Below are 15,202 nucleotides of genomic sequence, written 5' to 3' on the forward strand. Positions count from 1 at the left end.
TGGAGGACAACAGCCTTAGTGTTACTCAGAGAGAGCCAGTAAGCCTTCCAAGCTGCTTTCCCCTCAGAACCTTGTCTTCTTGGTGTCAGCACCTCTTCCGATTTCTCTGTGCTTTATACCATAGGGTGCTATCTCGTTCTGGGACAGCCTTTTTTTACAACAATTGTTTCTCATCAGGCTCAGCTGTTTTTGTGCCCCACGTGTCCCCTTGTTTCTTTGGTGTGACCCCTCCATCCAGTCAGTCCTGGCACTATTTATACCTTGATGTCAAAATTCACCATTGCTGACATATGATTTTCCTGTTCCCTCAAACCTGATGGGATCTTCTTTTGAGACGGGTTTTCTTGAGGAACTGTGGACTCTAGCTCTGCTGCCAAATACAGACTTCAGCAGATCATGCTGCCTTTCCATCTTGATTCCCAAACATATATAAAGACTGGGTTTTACCTCCCAGAAGCATTATGAGAATTGTTTGTGAAATGCTTTTAACACACAGAGGCCAACCTGATCACGGTTATGCCATGATTTCCAATAATGGATTTTCATCGACATCCGAATCCCTTTGTATGCAAGGATGAACATGTTCAGAATTAGGCAGAGAAATCTACCTAAAGAAAATGCAGGTTCCTTGCAATTCATTTAAATGAAATAATCACTATTACCTTGTAGTTTATGATCTGAACACAATCCCCTGTTTTGGTAAATAAAGCTCAGATTGTTTCTTGTGATACGCATATTGTTAAAATTCCAATAGTGTTGAACATATGTTGGTCTTCTGTTTAGCTGTACTTTTTTCTCTCCTTCAATCAAATCTACAAGAGATTATTTTGAGGAAATGTCAAACAAACCAAGATCTCACAAATTTCCATCTGGACAAAGACATCACTGTCTAATTTCTTTACCATCCTCAGAAGCTGATCTGAAGCATAGTGCTGTTATCAGAGTTCAGCTCTATTTCTTGAGCCTGCATTATTAATTTTGCATCATGATGACATATTTATTCAAAGAGGCAGCTAGTTCTTTCCTTTAAAAGCAATGTTATTTGAAGGAATGACCACACATTTTTTCCCAGTTGAAGTTATGCAAATCTGATTGACTAAAGTAAATGTTTCATAAAACCAATGACTGTTTAAATTGTGGGACTAAATTGTTTGTATATAAATATTACCTTTTATATTCCATTTGAGTTTTATGTAGATGAACACATTACTTTAATGACCTGCATTTACAGAGGGAGACAGGGAGAGTCTGACTCTGAAATCCTCAGCAGCCAGATGGCTGCCTTTTCTTGCATGAGATTAAAAGATGTTTCTCATTCACAGCCCTGCTTCGGAGGCAAATTAATATAGCCAGCTAAATTGCTTGTGTTTTTAGAATAAAATTTAAAGAGAACTTTTTAAAGCAATTGGTGTCACAGGTTCTTAGAGCAGATTGCTCTCCAGGTACAGCATGCTGGTTTTAAACATTCAGTAATTAATGGAAAGTATTCCGTGTTAATTGACTGCTTCGGGAAAGAGAAATATAATGACTTCTTATTAATCATGAAAAGAGACATACAGCATGGAGGTATTGCAATAATTGCACTAACAGTTGAGAAATGTTAATTAATGAAAAGAACAATGATGTAAGAAATTAGCTACATAATGCTTGCTGCTGATGGAGATTGCGCTTTAAACACATTATTTAGCATGGCAGCTACTGGATGTTGCCCTAAATAGCAGGCACCTCTTATCCTTTTCTTCAGTCAGCTATGGATTTCCAAATGTTGCCAGTATTTTGGCTTTTAATGAGCCAAAATATGCTCTGCAAAACTACATTTTCCGAAGTTTTCAGTTTGAACTCCTGAACTCAAAACTATTCAAACAGATTGACAGCATTCAACTTACATATAAAATACTATCCAAGGGTAAGAGAGCATCCATGCATATTTGTGCCTAGCATGATGTAAAATGTAGTATATTAAAATGATGAACAGTTCTGGAAACTAATCAACCAGCAGTGACAAGGAGCTCAGTCATTAACAAATCCAAGGCCCCAAGGTTTCCATCATCACTTTGTTGCACATTTTGAGACAGCAACAAGGTGAGAATTGCTTATCACTGGGAACGTGTTAGAGCAGGTTAAGATGTTGGTTATGAATACATTGCCTTAGCATGTAACTCTTGCTTTGTCTTCAGGAACAGAATTTCATTCTTATACATATCTTCATACATGTCTGACCATTTGTGCAAGAAAATGTCAGTCTGTGATGTTTTCAAAAATTATTCACAAGACCTTTGACCTAGGTCACATAGCATCTTGGTTGTGCAGTTAAGGGAATGTAGTGGTACAGAATAATGAATAATGGATAAAGAAAGATACAATAACAAAAACACTCATTTTAGTTCTACCCTTGTAAGTGTAAAAAATACAGATGTGGGAAAAAATTAAGTTCTGCTAAAGACATGCCAAAAGATCTTCAGTCAGACCAAAATGCATGTATAAAAAATAGGCTTCCACAGGAAGCTAGTGCTTGCAATAAAAGAAAACAGAAATATGTCCCTTGAGTCAGTGGCATCATAGTAATATAAAACCATTGTTTTGGGGCAACTGGTCCTAAAAGCATATCATAATCCACCAGTGCAGTGTGCCTCATGCCTCCTAGCACAAGAACGGGAAGGTTTCACCCTTCATACTCCACCCCACACATTAGCCTTGCAGGTTTTCCCAGGGCAGCTCTCTTGTGGCCATTCCTTCACCCATGTAGTATTTTCTCCCTTCTAAATTTCTTTTCCAGATGGAACATCCTTGGGCTCCAAGGTGCTCTTCTCAGCTCTTTCATCGAACCCATGTACTTACACAGCATCGTTGTGGGAAGCCTCTATCATACTGGTCACCTTTCCCGGGTAATGAGCCATAGAACAGAAGACATTGGTCAGCTGCCAGCTTCATATCGGCGCAATCAGCTTCTTCTCAGTGGTAAGCTAACACCTGCCTGCATGACAAACAAGCCCCTCTCCCATCACTAATTGTGCAGGTCGCCAACAGGAAAGTTTACATATTTGTAAGTAAACCATTAGCCATGATTTCATTTTTTCCCGCTGAGTATTAACTTGTAGAATGAAGAAACATGCATTTAAAGTCAGTTTCTCTTTCACAAGCAGAACAGACTTCAGTAGTGTATATAAGTTAAGTAGGAAAACTGCTACTATACCAAGTGGAAGAAAAAAGGTATTTCTAAGTAAAAGATCTCTAAAAATCAGGAGGAAAGTTTTTAATACATTTTAGGTTTAAGTCTCTCATCCCACCTCCCTCACCCAGTGTCAGCACAAATGTGCAACGTCAAGAGAACCACTGCTCATATCTTTGAGCCATGAATGCAGCATTTCTATCAGTGCCTTTTACATGAAGCTCCTGCTCCTGTACTTACTAACAATCGTACTCAGCAGATGGCCATCCAAGAAGAGCTGTTGGCTCCTGCAGGTGGTCCTGACTGCTCGTCAGACCTCTAGGAGGCATTGGGGCTGCCTACTGAGGATCCTGCTGGTTGTGTGAGCCATTCTGTGGCTTGCAGCTATCTTTCAATGTTCCTCTACTGCCACCATTCTTCTTCTAAGCCCCTCTTCCTACCCCTGCTCACAATTCCTTTCATTTCTAGTCCTTCCCATCTCTGTCCTACCTTCCATACCCTCCAGACAATAACTGCCCAGCTGCACTGCACAAATTCCTCAAAGCCTCAAATGTCTTCAGAACCTCAAGAAGCATGTGAGTGCTGAGGACCACCAGCTCTGTACAGGATCATAACATTATTTTGCTCTTTGGCATTGACATTTGCTTTTCAAGAGGATTCACTAAAAAATAAATGCACTGAGAAAGAAATACAGAGATGGGAGGATGGGCTGTGTTAGTGGAAGATAACATTGCCTTTCACAGTCTTCTAGGTTCCTAAGTCAGTGCTGTTTTGTCCTTTAACTTTCTTCGCTTTGGTGTTTGTTTGTTTCTTTTTATGTGTCTTTGTGACAAAATTATTTTGACTGAGGCAGAAGTGATAGTTTAGCCACTGGGGAAATTCTCAGGTTCTGTGTGGTTTAGTACATCTGGTAAGTGTACTGTGCATGCATGTGTTACGAGGTGAATAGGTCAAAAAACTTGTTTTAACAGCTCATCTCAATTTTTAGCCCTTCAGTGCAGCCAGCCAAAGCCTGTGTAATGCAGGTATGCAGAAACACTTCTTCACCACCAAGTCCTTCCTGGCTCAGTCCATCATGGTCACCACTAAGTCCCTTCTTCCCTCTGCAAGCAACAGGAGGGAGGAAGGAAAAATCTCCTCCTTTTCCAAATCTGTCTGTTGACTTGGTAACACATCCCTGCTTGCAGGAAGTGTCTGCATCTCCTGAGCCACTTCTGCCAGCCCTCACTCACTGCAATCCACCCATATGATCAATATCAAACTCAGCTTGAAATGCTGAAGGACTGAAAATTCAATAAAGGAGTTAAACATAGAATAGTATTGTTTTGCTGGATTGGACTTGCAGACAAGACATAATGGCTTAAATATGTATTAATGTCTACAAATGATTATCAGATTTCAAGGGAGTTAGAAGAACATCAAAGGGTACCTGGTATCATTGCATGCTTCGTGGCTGGCTTCCTCCTTCCCTGAGATCCCTGTTGGAAAAGCTTTTGCTTTGCTTTTGGATGTGTTTGTGGGTATTCTTCAGCTTGTGAGAAGCAGTGGGAAGAATCTGTCTCTCTCTGTCTATATTGTTCTTGTCTCTAAAGCCATTATTTGTAATCTTTCCTCCCCTGGAGTCCCAAGGAGCCAATGCTGCAGCCCTGCTTAAAACTCACATCACTGAGGTTTGTGCTGAATTTCCTTCAGATGGAAAACTGTGCCAACACCATATTTGGTGGCTGTGGAAATGGCCACCTATCAAAAGCCATACTGAATTCATTACAGACTTCAGCAGCCTCAACCAGGCAATTCTGCTCCCGCTTTCTTCACAGGAATCAAACCAGCCAGGGATTTTAAATTGCAGGAGTCCTTCAATTATAAGGACACCAATAATTGGGGCACTTCATCATAACACTACAAGCATTTTGTTAGAGAGGAGAGTCAGAGTGTGTGATGAGATATCCTGAAATAACTCATTGGCCCCACAGAAAAATAATCAGTTTGGTTTTCCACTCACTGCAGTCCCAGATGGATGGAAATCCTTTCATTTGCTGGAATTACTCTTGGGTGCAGTTTTAGAAGAAAGAAAAGCCCTGTTTCATTTTTATTTCCTTTTCTCTTAAGATTCAGGCCCTTCTAAAGTGCATTGTGAAGAGGCATGAGGCTTAAGGAGGGAGAGGAGAATAAGAACAGATTTCAGTTCATATTCCACAATGCTCAAGTTCATATTGTTTGTACAAAGACTCTCCTATCCCTTCAAGTTCCTGCAGTCTTCTATTGTATTCTTTGTTGTGTTGGTTTTAAGGAAGATATTTTACATAAAGGAGAGAAAATGATCTAGATTATTTGGGAATTACCTTTCAAACAAAGTTAGAACAATCAGTTGTCAAAAGAAAAATATGAAGAAAAGTATTACAGAAAGGATCAAAACCAACATAGAATATATCCAGGCTTGCCTCCATTTGTGGCTGTCACGAGTCACACTGTTTTTGCTTTGAAGCCTTTTCTCAGACAGTGATGTGAAAATATCCTCTACTTACTTAAATACGTGAGCTGATATAGGATGGCTGAGCATGAGAAAGAGAGAAAGCTGAACCAACACAGAGGGTTTCCTAGGCACTGAGACAACAACCCTTCTCTCACAGATGTCCACCATGAGCAGAGAGAGCTTTGGGGTGGTCAAAGGATGGAGTGTACATCCCCCCACTTCCCAACTGACGAATACCACAGCCTGCTCTGTCCCTGGTGCCTCCTCTCCTTTTCCTCTGCTTGGTGTTTTCATGGCATTTTGGCTGATTTAGTGACCTGTGGCAGCTTCACAAGGCAGCGTGTTTGCGATCACATTTTTTTGGCACTCAGTCCTTTTGGGTGCTATCTTTACAGAGACTGTATGTGGTGTCAAGCATTAGATTCTGATCTTGTTCTGTACAGAGGGCTTCAATAGCACCAGGAGCTATCTGATTTTCAGGCTTTCAGTTTATATCCTGTTGCCTAGGTGAACTGGAATTTTAGATGCAGACAGATCTGTTATCTGAGGGAAGAAAAATCAAACAAGGTATTAATACAACATGGATGTGTTTACAAATTCTGGGCGAGGTTACGATTTAGCTGTAATTCTCTTCTATATGGTAGTGAGTTCAGTCCCAGTGATTGAGAGGGTCTTTGCAATTTCACAATACAAAGAGGTTGTGCCAAGCAATTTTTCCATTTATTGGTCACCTTTCTCTCATTGTGTGGGCTCAGTCCTGCCAGGCTCTTTCAACTCCCTCCCAGGACAGAAGGGACGATGCTGGAAGGAGCAGATAGAGCAAATTAATGATCTATAAGAACTCTTCTAACCTAAACCATTCTATGATTTTAATAGTTTTCCTCAGATTAACGATTTTTTTTTTCCTACCAAGTTAAAGAGATCCACAGGAATTGCTAAATTATCTCTCTGAGGTGCTCAGACTAGTAACAGTCAGCAGTGACAACAGCTCAGGTCAGTGTATTTACCCAAGGACATCTCATGTGCCTCAATGAATCACCACAAATTATCAGCCCCTGAGGGTTTCAAGATCTAGATGATTCTGGTGTCCTTCTCTCCTACCAGGGGTTAGTCATGCTGACGCTCGGCAGCCTGGAAAGTCTCCCAGCTTTAGTGTGAATTGGATTGTGGGGAACGCCGATCTGGAGGTTATCAACGCCACAACAGGGAAGAGGAACTGCGGGAGCCCCTCACGGCTCTGCAAGCACATGTTCTTCACTCGGTGGGCAAAGCTTCATGGCAAGGTAGGCCTGGTACACTGATGGGACACTGCTGCCAGCAGCAAGTGGGATGATCCTTACCCTGTAGTCAACCCTGTTTTGGGAATCACATGATGAAGGTGCATCCACAACAGATGTCCAGCATTCCTCCTCATGGGGCTTGGGTGGGGCTGGAGGTTACTAGGAGCCAAGATCCTATGGTAGCTGAGGACTCAGAGAAAGCCAACAGCAGAAACTTAGGCATGTTTGGAAGGGAGATGGGTGTTCTGGTTGTCCACGGCACTGGCTTCTAGCTCAAACAAGCAGTGTTGAGTGTCCAGTCAAGCACAGCAGAAGATTTTTTCATGTCTTGTTCCAAGTATCTCCTTCTCTCCAAGAGGAGTCCTCAACCTACCAAGCCTTGGGACTGAGAGCAGTATTTGTCATGGCCTTGAAGATATCTGCATCACTTCATTGTCTACACAGCAATTTAAACTCCCAACTTCAGTTGCTCCCAGTCTCACTCTAGTTAGCTGATTAAAGCAGGTGCTATGGATTGCTTATTCCTTTTCTCTCCCCCACTCCCCTAGATGTGTCATTTAATACTGATAATACCCAGCTGCTCCTCAAGAGGTGAGTTGACCAGATACTGAAGGCTCTCTGATTTCATTACTCAGCACCAGTACAATTTAAAGGTATTAAAACATAGGCTATACTTAGTTAAAATGACAACCACTCCTTGACAGCCGGGCTATGAAATCCCTTATTTGAAATAGCGCTAAAGTCAACTTGCCATTGCACTCCACTTCCCATGGATGGAGACAGTAACAGGACATATGGATGGCTTAAAGCTACAGGGTGAAGCCTAGAACTGACTAAATGAATAGAAGAAACTTCATCTGGAATAAAGGAATGAAAGAATAAAAGGGAAGTAAAGGAGAAGCAGGGAGCCTCTTGCCAGGGCTGAGTGAATGCCTCAGAGCCTTCTGCTTGCCAACACTTGAGAAACACAAAGTCGAGGAGATGTGGGTATATCAGAATTTTGAAATAGAAATGGGCCTAAGAATGTTTTCTGTAAACAAAGTCCAAAACCAAATCAAAGAAAAGGGTGTTATAACAGCAATTCAAATCAATACTGTGATTTTACACGAATAGAATTTGGCCATCTAGCAGGGGGCACATTGTTTTCTAAATGCTTGTCTCAGATATTTCCTTTGTTTCTGTCATTCTTCTTGTTTTGGAGTCAATGTTTCTCTTCCTGCCTGAACTTTCAAGGAGGTGCTGGGGGAGAGGAGCACCCAGATACCGAGTCAGCAACACGTAGTGTTTCTCCAGCTCACCTTCTTTCCCTGATATAACATTATTTTGCTATATGAACGTTTGTCGAGAATTGTCCTGCAGTCTAGAAAATGAAGACAAGAAATAGATTCTTTTATTAAGTGCCCAAACCTTATTCATATGGGGAAATAAATGAAAAAGGCAGAGAAGTGGCAGGAAAGTTTGCAGCCACTTCCAACCAGCAAAGTCAACCAGGAAGGTCCATTTACCCTCAGGCTGGAGCACCACCTCCTGCACCGGCTGTGCCAATCGTTTCAAAGCTGAGCAGGCCCACGGAGTGCAAACACATGTTACCAAGCAAACCAGATCAGCTCATTCCAGGCTGCATGATTGCCCTTTCCTGGAGTCTCTTTCAGAATTTCCCCATTTTACAGAGAAGAAAAACAGTGTTGTTTACTTGCCGAGGCTGTGCTTTGACGGTGTGTTTTTCCTACAGGGTGCTATTTCACTGGCTTGTAAACATTGGACTTTCACCTGCCTGCTTGCTCTAGGGCATTTTCCTAACTTCGGGTTCTTTCACACCATGTCAAAGGCTCACAGCTGTTTTGGTACTGCTGAGGCTTTGGCAGGTCGGAAAAGGCTGTTTGGTCCTTCTGCACAACTCAGGGTACTGCAATCTCTGTGTGCTCCAGGCATGTGTGCAGGCACTGTCTATCTGGCTGGCTGGCTGACAGCACAGTGCTCACTCTTCCATCAGCATGGATCCAGATGCTGATTTCTGCCCCATTCTGGGCAGTTCTCATTGCATTTCTGAGAATAACAAATACAAGAAGGAAAAGGGAGAGTAAGTGAAGAGGCTTTCCTCCTGTGATCTGCTCATGTTTCTTTTGAGCCTAAAGCTGCTCAGCTAACCTGAGCACATCATTTAAAAAAATTCTCAGACTGGATTTTCCCCTTTCTTTTCTAAAAATCATCTCAACCAAAAGGTAGATTTTTTGTAAAGCACATGAATGTTTGCTGCTGCCAATGCCCACTCCAAGGCAGAGTTGTTTACCTTCCTGCACTTTGCAATGGTTTGGAACGGTGTTGCAGGCATTCAATGCTTCCACTTTTGTCGTGGTTGTTAATCCAAAAGTAAACACACAAAGCACAGTGATAGTTTGTTTGTCGCTGATGACACGTAGACAGGAAGATTATATGGCTACTGAACCTCCTGTTTCTCTTGGCTCGATGGCTGATTTTTTTATTATTATTTTATTTTTCTCTTCCCTGCCTCTTGCTCTGCAGCTGAGCACACGAACACCAAGCCATGGAGACATGCCACTGATGTACAGCGAGGCGAAGCTAGTGGCTCAGACATACCAGGCTGTCAAGCAGCAGCTGTTTAAGGCATTTCAGAAAGCTGGGCTGGGCACCTGGGTAAAGAAACCCCCAGAGCAAGATCAGTTTCTACTGACTGGGTAAATCACGCAACACCTTTGCTATGCGACCAGATCGAATCAACTGGTGAGATGTCTGGGCAGGACTGAGAATGGAAGCGACTTGGTATTTAGTAGCAACCTCCACAGAAATATTTTCTTTTAATTCTGTATTGGAAAAACATAAATATAAATGTGTCTGATGCACTGAAGTCGACTTTAGAAAATTGCTTTTTCATGACCCCTTCCCAAGAATGCACCTGCCCACATTAGAATGCACACACAGAGATGCACCCACAAAGATTTTGCTTGTCATAGTTTATCGCTGTTGGTATTCACAATCTGAGATGTTAGCAGGCCACCTGGCTGATCCCAAACAGAGTTTGTTTTCCCTCACAGAGTCAGTGCAAGAGTCATCACTGAATGATGGAAAACAGTAAGCAGAGATGGAAGCACCCCAGGCACTCAGCAGGGCTCTGGGCATCCATAATCATCCACAAATAAAGGTGTTGAACCTCTATGCAAAATCATCCTGTTCACTGCCTAAATCTGTGACAAAGAATTTGGGCCTTGAAGATATGCAGCATTTTTAAGCTCTGCTTCCCACTGCTGGCTCTGAGCACAACGCTGGGCATCAACTTTCCCTTGGTGTTTACACTGCACTCCTCTGATGCCGTGGACATGCTACTTCCCACCATACCTCTGATCCTGGCCACGAGTTTCGCACACTGCAAATATGAATTATTTGAGCCTATTCACACCACATATGCCCCTTATAAACTAACTGGGTGTCCCTCACCTCACCGGAGTGCCACTGGGGCTGGTGCTCTCTGTTGTTCTGGGCTGTAGGACCACTGTGAGGATGCTTCCAGATCCAGAGATCAGGGAGCTGCTGGAAATCATTCAGGCTGGAGCCAGGACCCAGGGCCTCAGATCTGACAGCTCCTGAGAATCCACTGCTCTAAATTAAGTCGATGTGAGCTCAGGATGCTACCAATTGTGTTGGGTATCCGCAACAGAGACATCCCAAACTAGGCAGTACATTTGGTACTTGGCTTTTTCCTGCCTCAGTTTCTCCATCCACAAAATGGGGATAATAACATATGCTTCACATCTAAAGAAGTTGGCAGGAACAGAGTGTTCTGGCCAGGTCCCAGATAAGCCAGATGCTGTCACTTTTACCGTGAGTTTCACCTCTGCACATTGTCCAATTGACATAAGTGCAGTAGATAGGACTACAAACTTGAGTAAGGTTCCTCTCCATGTAAGAGTTTCCAGATTCTAACTCTGTATAAATGACAAATGTTATTGTTTTTCAGTTAGGAGGCAAGTAATCTTTCCTGTATAATTGTAACTGGATCTGATATTATCTCATTTTTGAATCACCCCAAATTTCATCAGAATGCAAAAGATACTGTCGTGGGAGAAACAAGCTTTGATGGTCCCACTGCAGAATCAACCTTCAAATGCCCTGCATATTTCTTTTGTGTTTTAATTCTTCTTTTTTTTTTAATGACAGGATTTGCGGGTATATAACTACTGTTTTCTTTTTATTCTTGTGATTCTCTTTAAACCTGTATATAACATGCTGCTACTGATTTGTGATAATTGTCTTGGTATTTTCTCAGAACTGTCAAGTTGAGTTACTTTTCAAACAACACAAGGCTCATTTTTTCCATGTAATTTCCTTTACATAAGAAACTGTTCCTATCAATAAAGATAGATGTTCTTTGTATAGGGTTTATCATGTTTGGAGAGCCATATGCAGTAAATACATTGTTTATTGATGCCCACAATAGAATAGCTACAGTATTTTGATGAAATTTTATTTTTAGATTATAAACTGCAAGATGTATCTATAGTGTCTTGTATAAAAACAATTGTGATAAACTAGAATTTTTAAATTAGATAAAACAAAGCTCCCTCCTTCCAGAAAGCTTTTCAGCAAAATAATACATTCCATATTAACTACCAAAAATATTTAAATAATAAAAAAAAAATCCTTAGAGTAGAAACAGTAAAAAGAAAAAATACCCAAGACATTTTCAGTAATGGAAGCATTTTGTGGTACCCACTTTGTCAATATTTTGACTACTTTCTCAGCCATTCCGGTTAGCATTCTGAATATTTCTGGCACCTGCTGGAGCTTCTCACTCCTTTACATGGTCTTTCCTACAGCACAGCCATCCCTGCTGCAGAGCACCCACAAGGTCTGGGCAGCTGGAGGGCACCGGGAGGGCACGGGGCCATGACCATGGCCAGTGGTGCAGTAGATGCTGTGGGTGATGCTAGTGGTGATGGTTGCATGGGCTGCTCCCAATGAGGGAGGGAAGCTATGGGAAAGCGAAAGAGGATGAGGGCAGAGACCCATAGGACATGGGGGAGCAATGTCTTCTACTTTTCCTCTTCGAGTTAGTCTTTACCTGGCACACAAGAGACCTCAAGGCTTCTCCTTACATTTCCCAGCCCTTCCCTGCTCTCCTTCAGGCCCAGCACAATGGCCACTCAACAAATGCATAAAGCTCCACAGGCTGGTGTTGCAGCTAAGGTGACAACAAAAGGCTGCACCTGGTTATTTTTGAGGACAAAAAGAAAAGTGTGGCAAGATTTAATTATCCTTTGTTGCAAGAAATACATAAATGAAATCCTGGATTCAGGTGCAGTGGGGATCCAAACAAAGTTCCCCTTGCTAGTGGGCATCAGCTGGTCCCTCTGAAGGCAATGGAGTTGCGCCTCCACTTGCACAAGGGTTGAACGTGACCTTCAATGTCTACTTCTTCTCATTATGTGCAGCGATAGAGCGTGGTGGGACCAGCACTTAGAAACATGCATGACCTACATGCAACATTTCCTGAAGCAAAGGAAAACTTGCTCAGTAGTAATCTTTCAGTGAAGATTCTGTATATAACACGCATGAGTGAATGGCAATACTGTACTAATGGATGTACATTTGTAACATTTGTATAAAAAAAAAAAAGAAACAAAAAGGACAAGAGAAAATAAATCTAAATTTACATATGTGAATTTGCTGCTAAATTCTGTAAATTGCACTTCAGTGATACCTAATAAGTGAATGTTTCTGTTAAGTGAATAAAATGCCAAGTAAAATTGTTCTTTCACTGTTTGTTGACCGTTTTTCACAGTGGCTTAGAAACCAGTTTGCAAATGCTCCAAGATACACTAATACTTTTACACACACATAATGGATCTCTAGTCAACATGTTCTTGTTCTGTTTGGATTTGGTGTGTCATAGGAAACATACACTTACATTGATGGTTGCTGGTAGGGAAGAAGCCTTCTAGAGACGGTCATAGATAACTGAGCTGAGACTGCCACTAACTTATTTCCAGGTTACTCTAAAAACTTTTTCTCAATGAAAATACATCTTTACAAACTCACACTCCACGTGACTTGCTGTCTATAACTGCTTAAGAAAACAGAAGTGATTAACAAAAGGTCTGAGGTCAGTGCATCTTTTCAGACCACTTCATCGGTAGAGTGGCCCTGGTTTCCTTCTGAGTAGAGCTTTAAGTATTTAGTTACGGCAGACAAGAATCACACACTGAGCCCATATGACAATTTATGCAAAAGTTCAACACACTTTAGTGCTTAGGCATCACTTTATGTGCTGAAATTACTTCCGCCAGCTAGTCCTTACAGAGATCTCCAGTGTTACCAGTCTTTCAGAAGTGCCCACTGTCAAAATATACACACACTTAACAGTTAAAATTTTCTAGAAAGATTTGTTTCCAAGATGAAACTGAGCCTAACAGCTTCCAGAGAGCCCCTTCAGCTCACTGGACCCCACAGCAATTCTTTGCTCTTGTTGAAGAATCTGATGCTGGATGTGCATGGGCTGTCCCATTCCTGGCACAGCAGGACATCCTCAGTGGCTATGCACATCATTTTTTTCAAGGTTAGACACTGTGGCAGTTGCCTTTCTTTAGCTTGGGTCTATGTTGTTAGACATTTGGGTGGGAAAACTAGGAGAGGGAAAGAATTTACAGGGTGAGGTTTTTTTCATGCAAAACTGCCACTGTGAGCTGATCCATCCATGCTGGACTTGTGACTTGAATAGTAAAAGCATCAGATTCTCAGTATTTATAGATCCCAAAGTTTATTTTCACATATAAATTATGTCACTTTTTGTGGATGTAGGTGAAGCAAATCCCATCATCTCTTCTCTCACCTCAGCCTTGTTATATCCCTATCAGCAAGGATGCTTGAGCCAGCAGAACATTAAGAAAGAAGCTACACCAATAAGGCTGTTTGTGTCACTAACCACACTCAAAGTGGTGAAGCTGTCATTATTTTCATGGCAAAAAGCATAAATGCCAGAATTCCTGGCTTGTTTGATAACAGCATCAGCTTGCCCCACAGAGGAGCTTCAGAGGGGATGTGTTCAACCACTGCAGATGTGGACCATGAAGGGGGTGACAGCCCCACATGTCTCCCTGATCCCCATCATCTGGGGGCCTCTGCCAGCCTTTCCAGCATCCTGGGAGCTTCAGCCCACACCTGGGCACTTTGGCCATAGCTGAGCTCACCGCAGGTGGTTCCCGGCCTGTTTTCCCCTCCACAATCAGCTGCTAGTGCCCAACTACAGCAGACACTGTGATGTGATTTGGCTGCTGAAAACAACTACAAAGCAGTCATCAGAGGAAATTATTTGGATGGATTCTGTATTTAATCTCATTGAGTTTAAAGGCTAAATACCAGAACTGCACTTAAAACTTTACAAGCATCCACCCCAGGATCATCAGGCACAGTTATTTCTTTTCCAACTGTATATTGGAAAAACAACAACATAAAACACGAACAAGCTGGTATATCAGCTAACAGAGGGCTTGAGAGAAGTGCTTGTTTCTAAAATAAAATAAATAAGTCCTTCTGCTGCAGTTAAACCTCGATAGCCCTGCTTGTGTGTTGAAGAATGAAATAGCAATTTAAAAGCTTTTTAAGCCTCTTGATTCATTATTGTTGTGCTTACTTTCCAGCCCTTAGCCCTGATTAATTTGGTTGGTTTCAGCTTGATCATGTGGATACACTAGTTTAGTGGAAATTTGTGTGAAGTCACAGAAAAGCTGAGACTTTTTCAAGCATAGTGACAGCCTGTTTGGATGCAAAGACACACAGATACAAAATGCAAACAAAAAAACACAAAGACATGGAAGCACATCCGTGCATATAGACACATATCGAATTTGTCAATCCAAAGCTTCCTGAATAAATAATTTGGCCTTGGAGAAAGGGGATTCGTAATCATTGTCTTTTCAGAAATGAAATGGTTCTGTTCAGATGCTTCATTCAGTCTGGCTTTCCTGGTAATTAAATCATCCATTAGATAAGTTTATGTTCTATTTTATCAACTTCCATTGTGATACAGAATTAGTTCCAGCAGACCATGAAAGCCTTGTTCTGCCTGGGAGAGGAAAAGGTCCTCTTCACTCTCCTTTGGCCCTGAACAGACACCTTCACAGCAGTGCTCAGCGAGGAGAGAAGCAGCTCCTTCCTTTACACCCAATGGGACCAAAACAACCAGGGGTGAAAGGAAACATTTGCAGAAGTAACAACATGATTTACATGCTATCACACCCTTGACACCACAGAATCCTAAAATCTGAA

General features: G+C 41.8%; 1 protein-coding gene across 1 annotated transcript in view; it reads left to right on the top strand.

Moving 5' to 3' along the window:
* Positions 1-9,622, top strand: part of ADARB2 (adenosine deaminase RNA specific B2 (inactive)) — a 290,107-nt gene extending 280,485 nt beyond the window's left edge. Inside the window, exons 8-10 of the mRNA XM_042817322.1 lie at positions 2,777-2,958; positions 6,747-6,925; positions 9,446-9,622. Of these exons, the coding sequence (XP_042673256.1) occupies positions 2,777-2,958; positions 6,747-6,925; positions 9,446-9,622 (538 nt within the window). The remainder of the gene's footprint in view (positions 1-2,776; positions 2,959-6,746; positions 6,926-9,445) is intronic.
* Positions 9,623-15,202: the final 5,580 nt, after the last annotated feature.

This window comes from Centrocercus urophasianus, unplaced genomic scaffold (genome assembly GCF_019232065.1).
Source record: "Centrocercus urophasianus isolate 14NV4802_14NV808 unplaced genomic scaffold, USGS_Curo_1.0 seq_16, whole genome shotgun sequence".
Classification (NCBI taxonomy): Eukaryota; Metazoa; Chordata; class Aves; order Galliformes; family Phasianidae; genus Centrocercus; species Centrocercus urophasianus.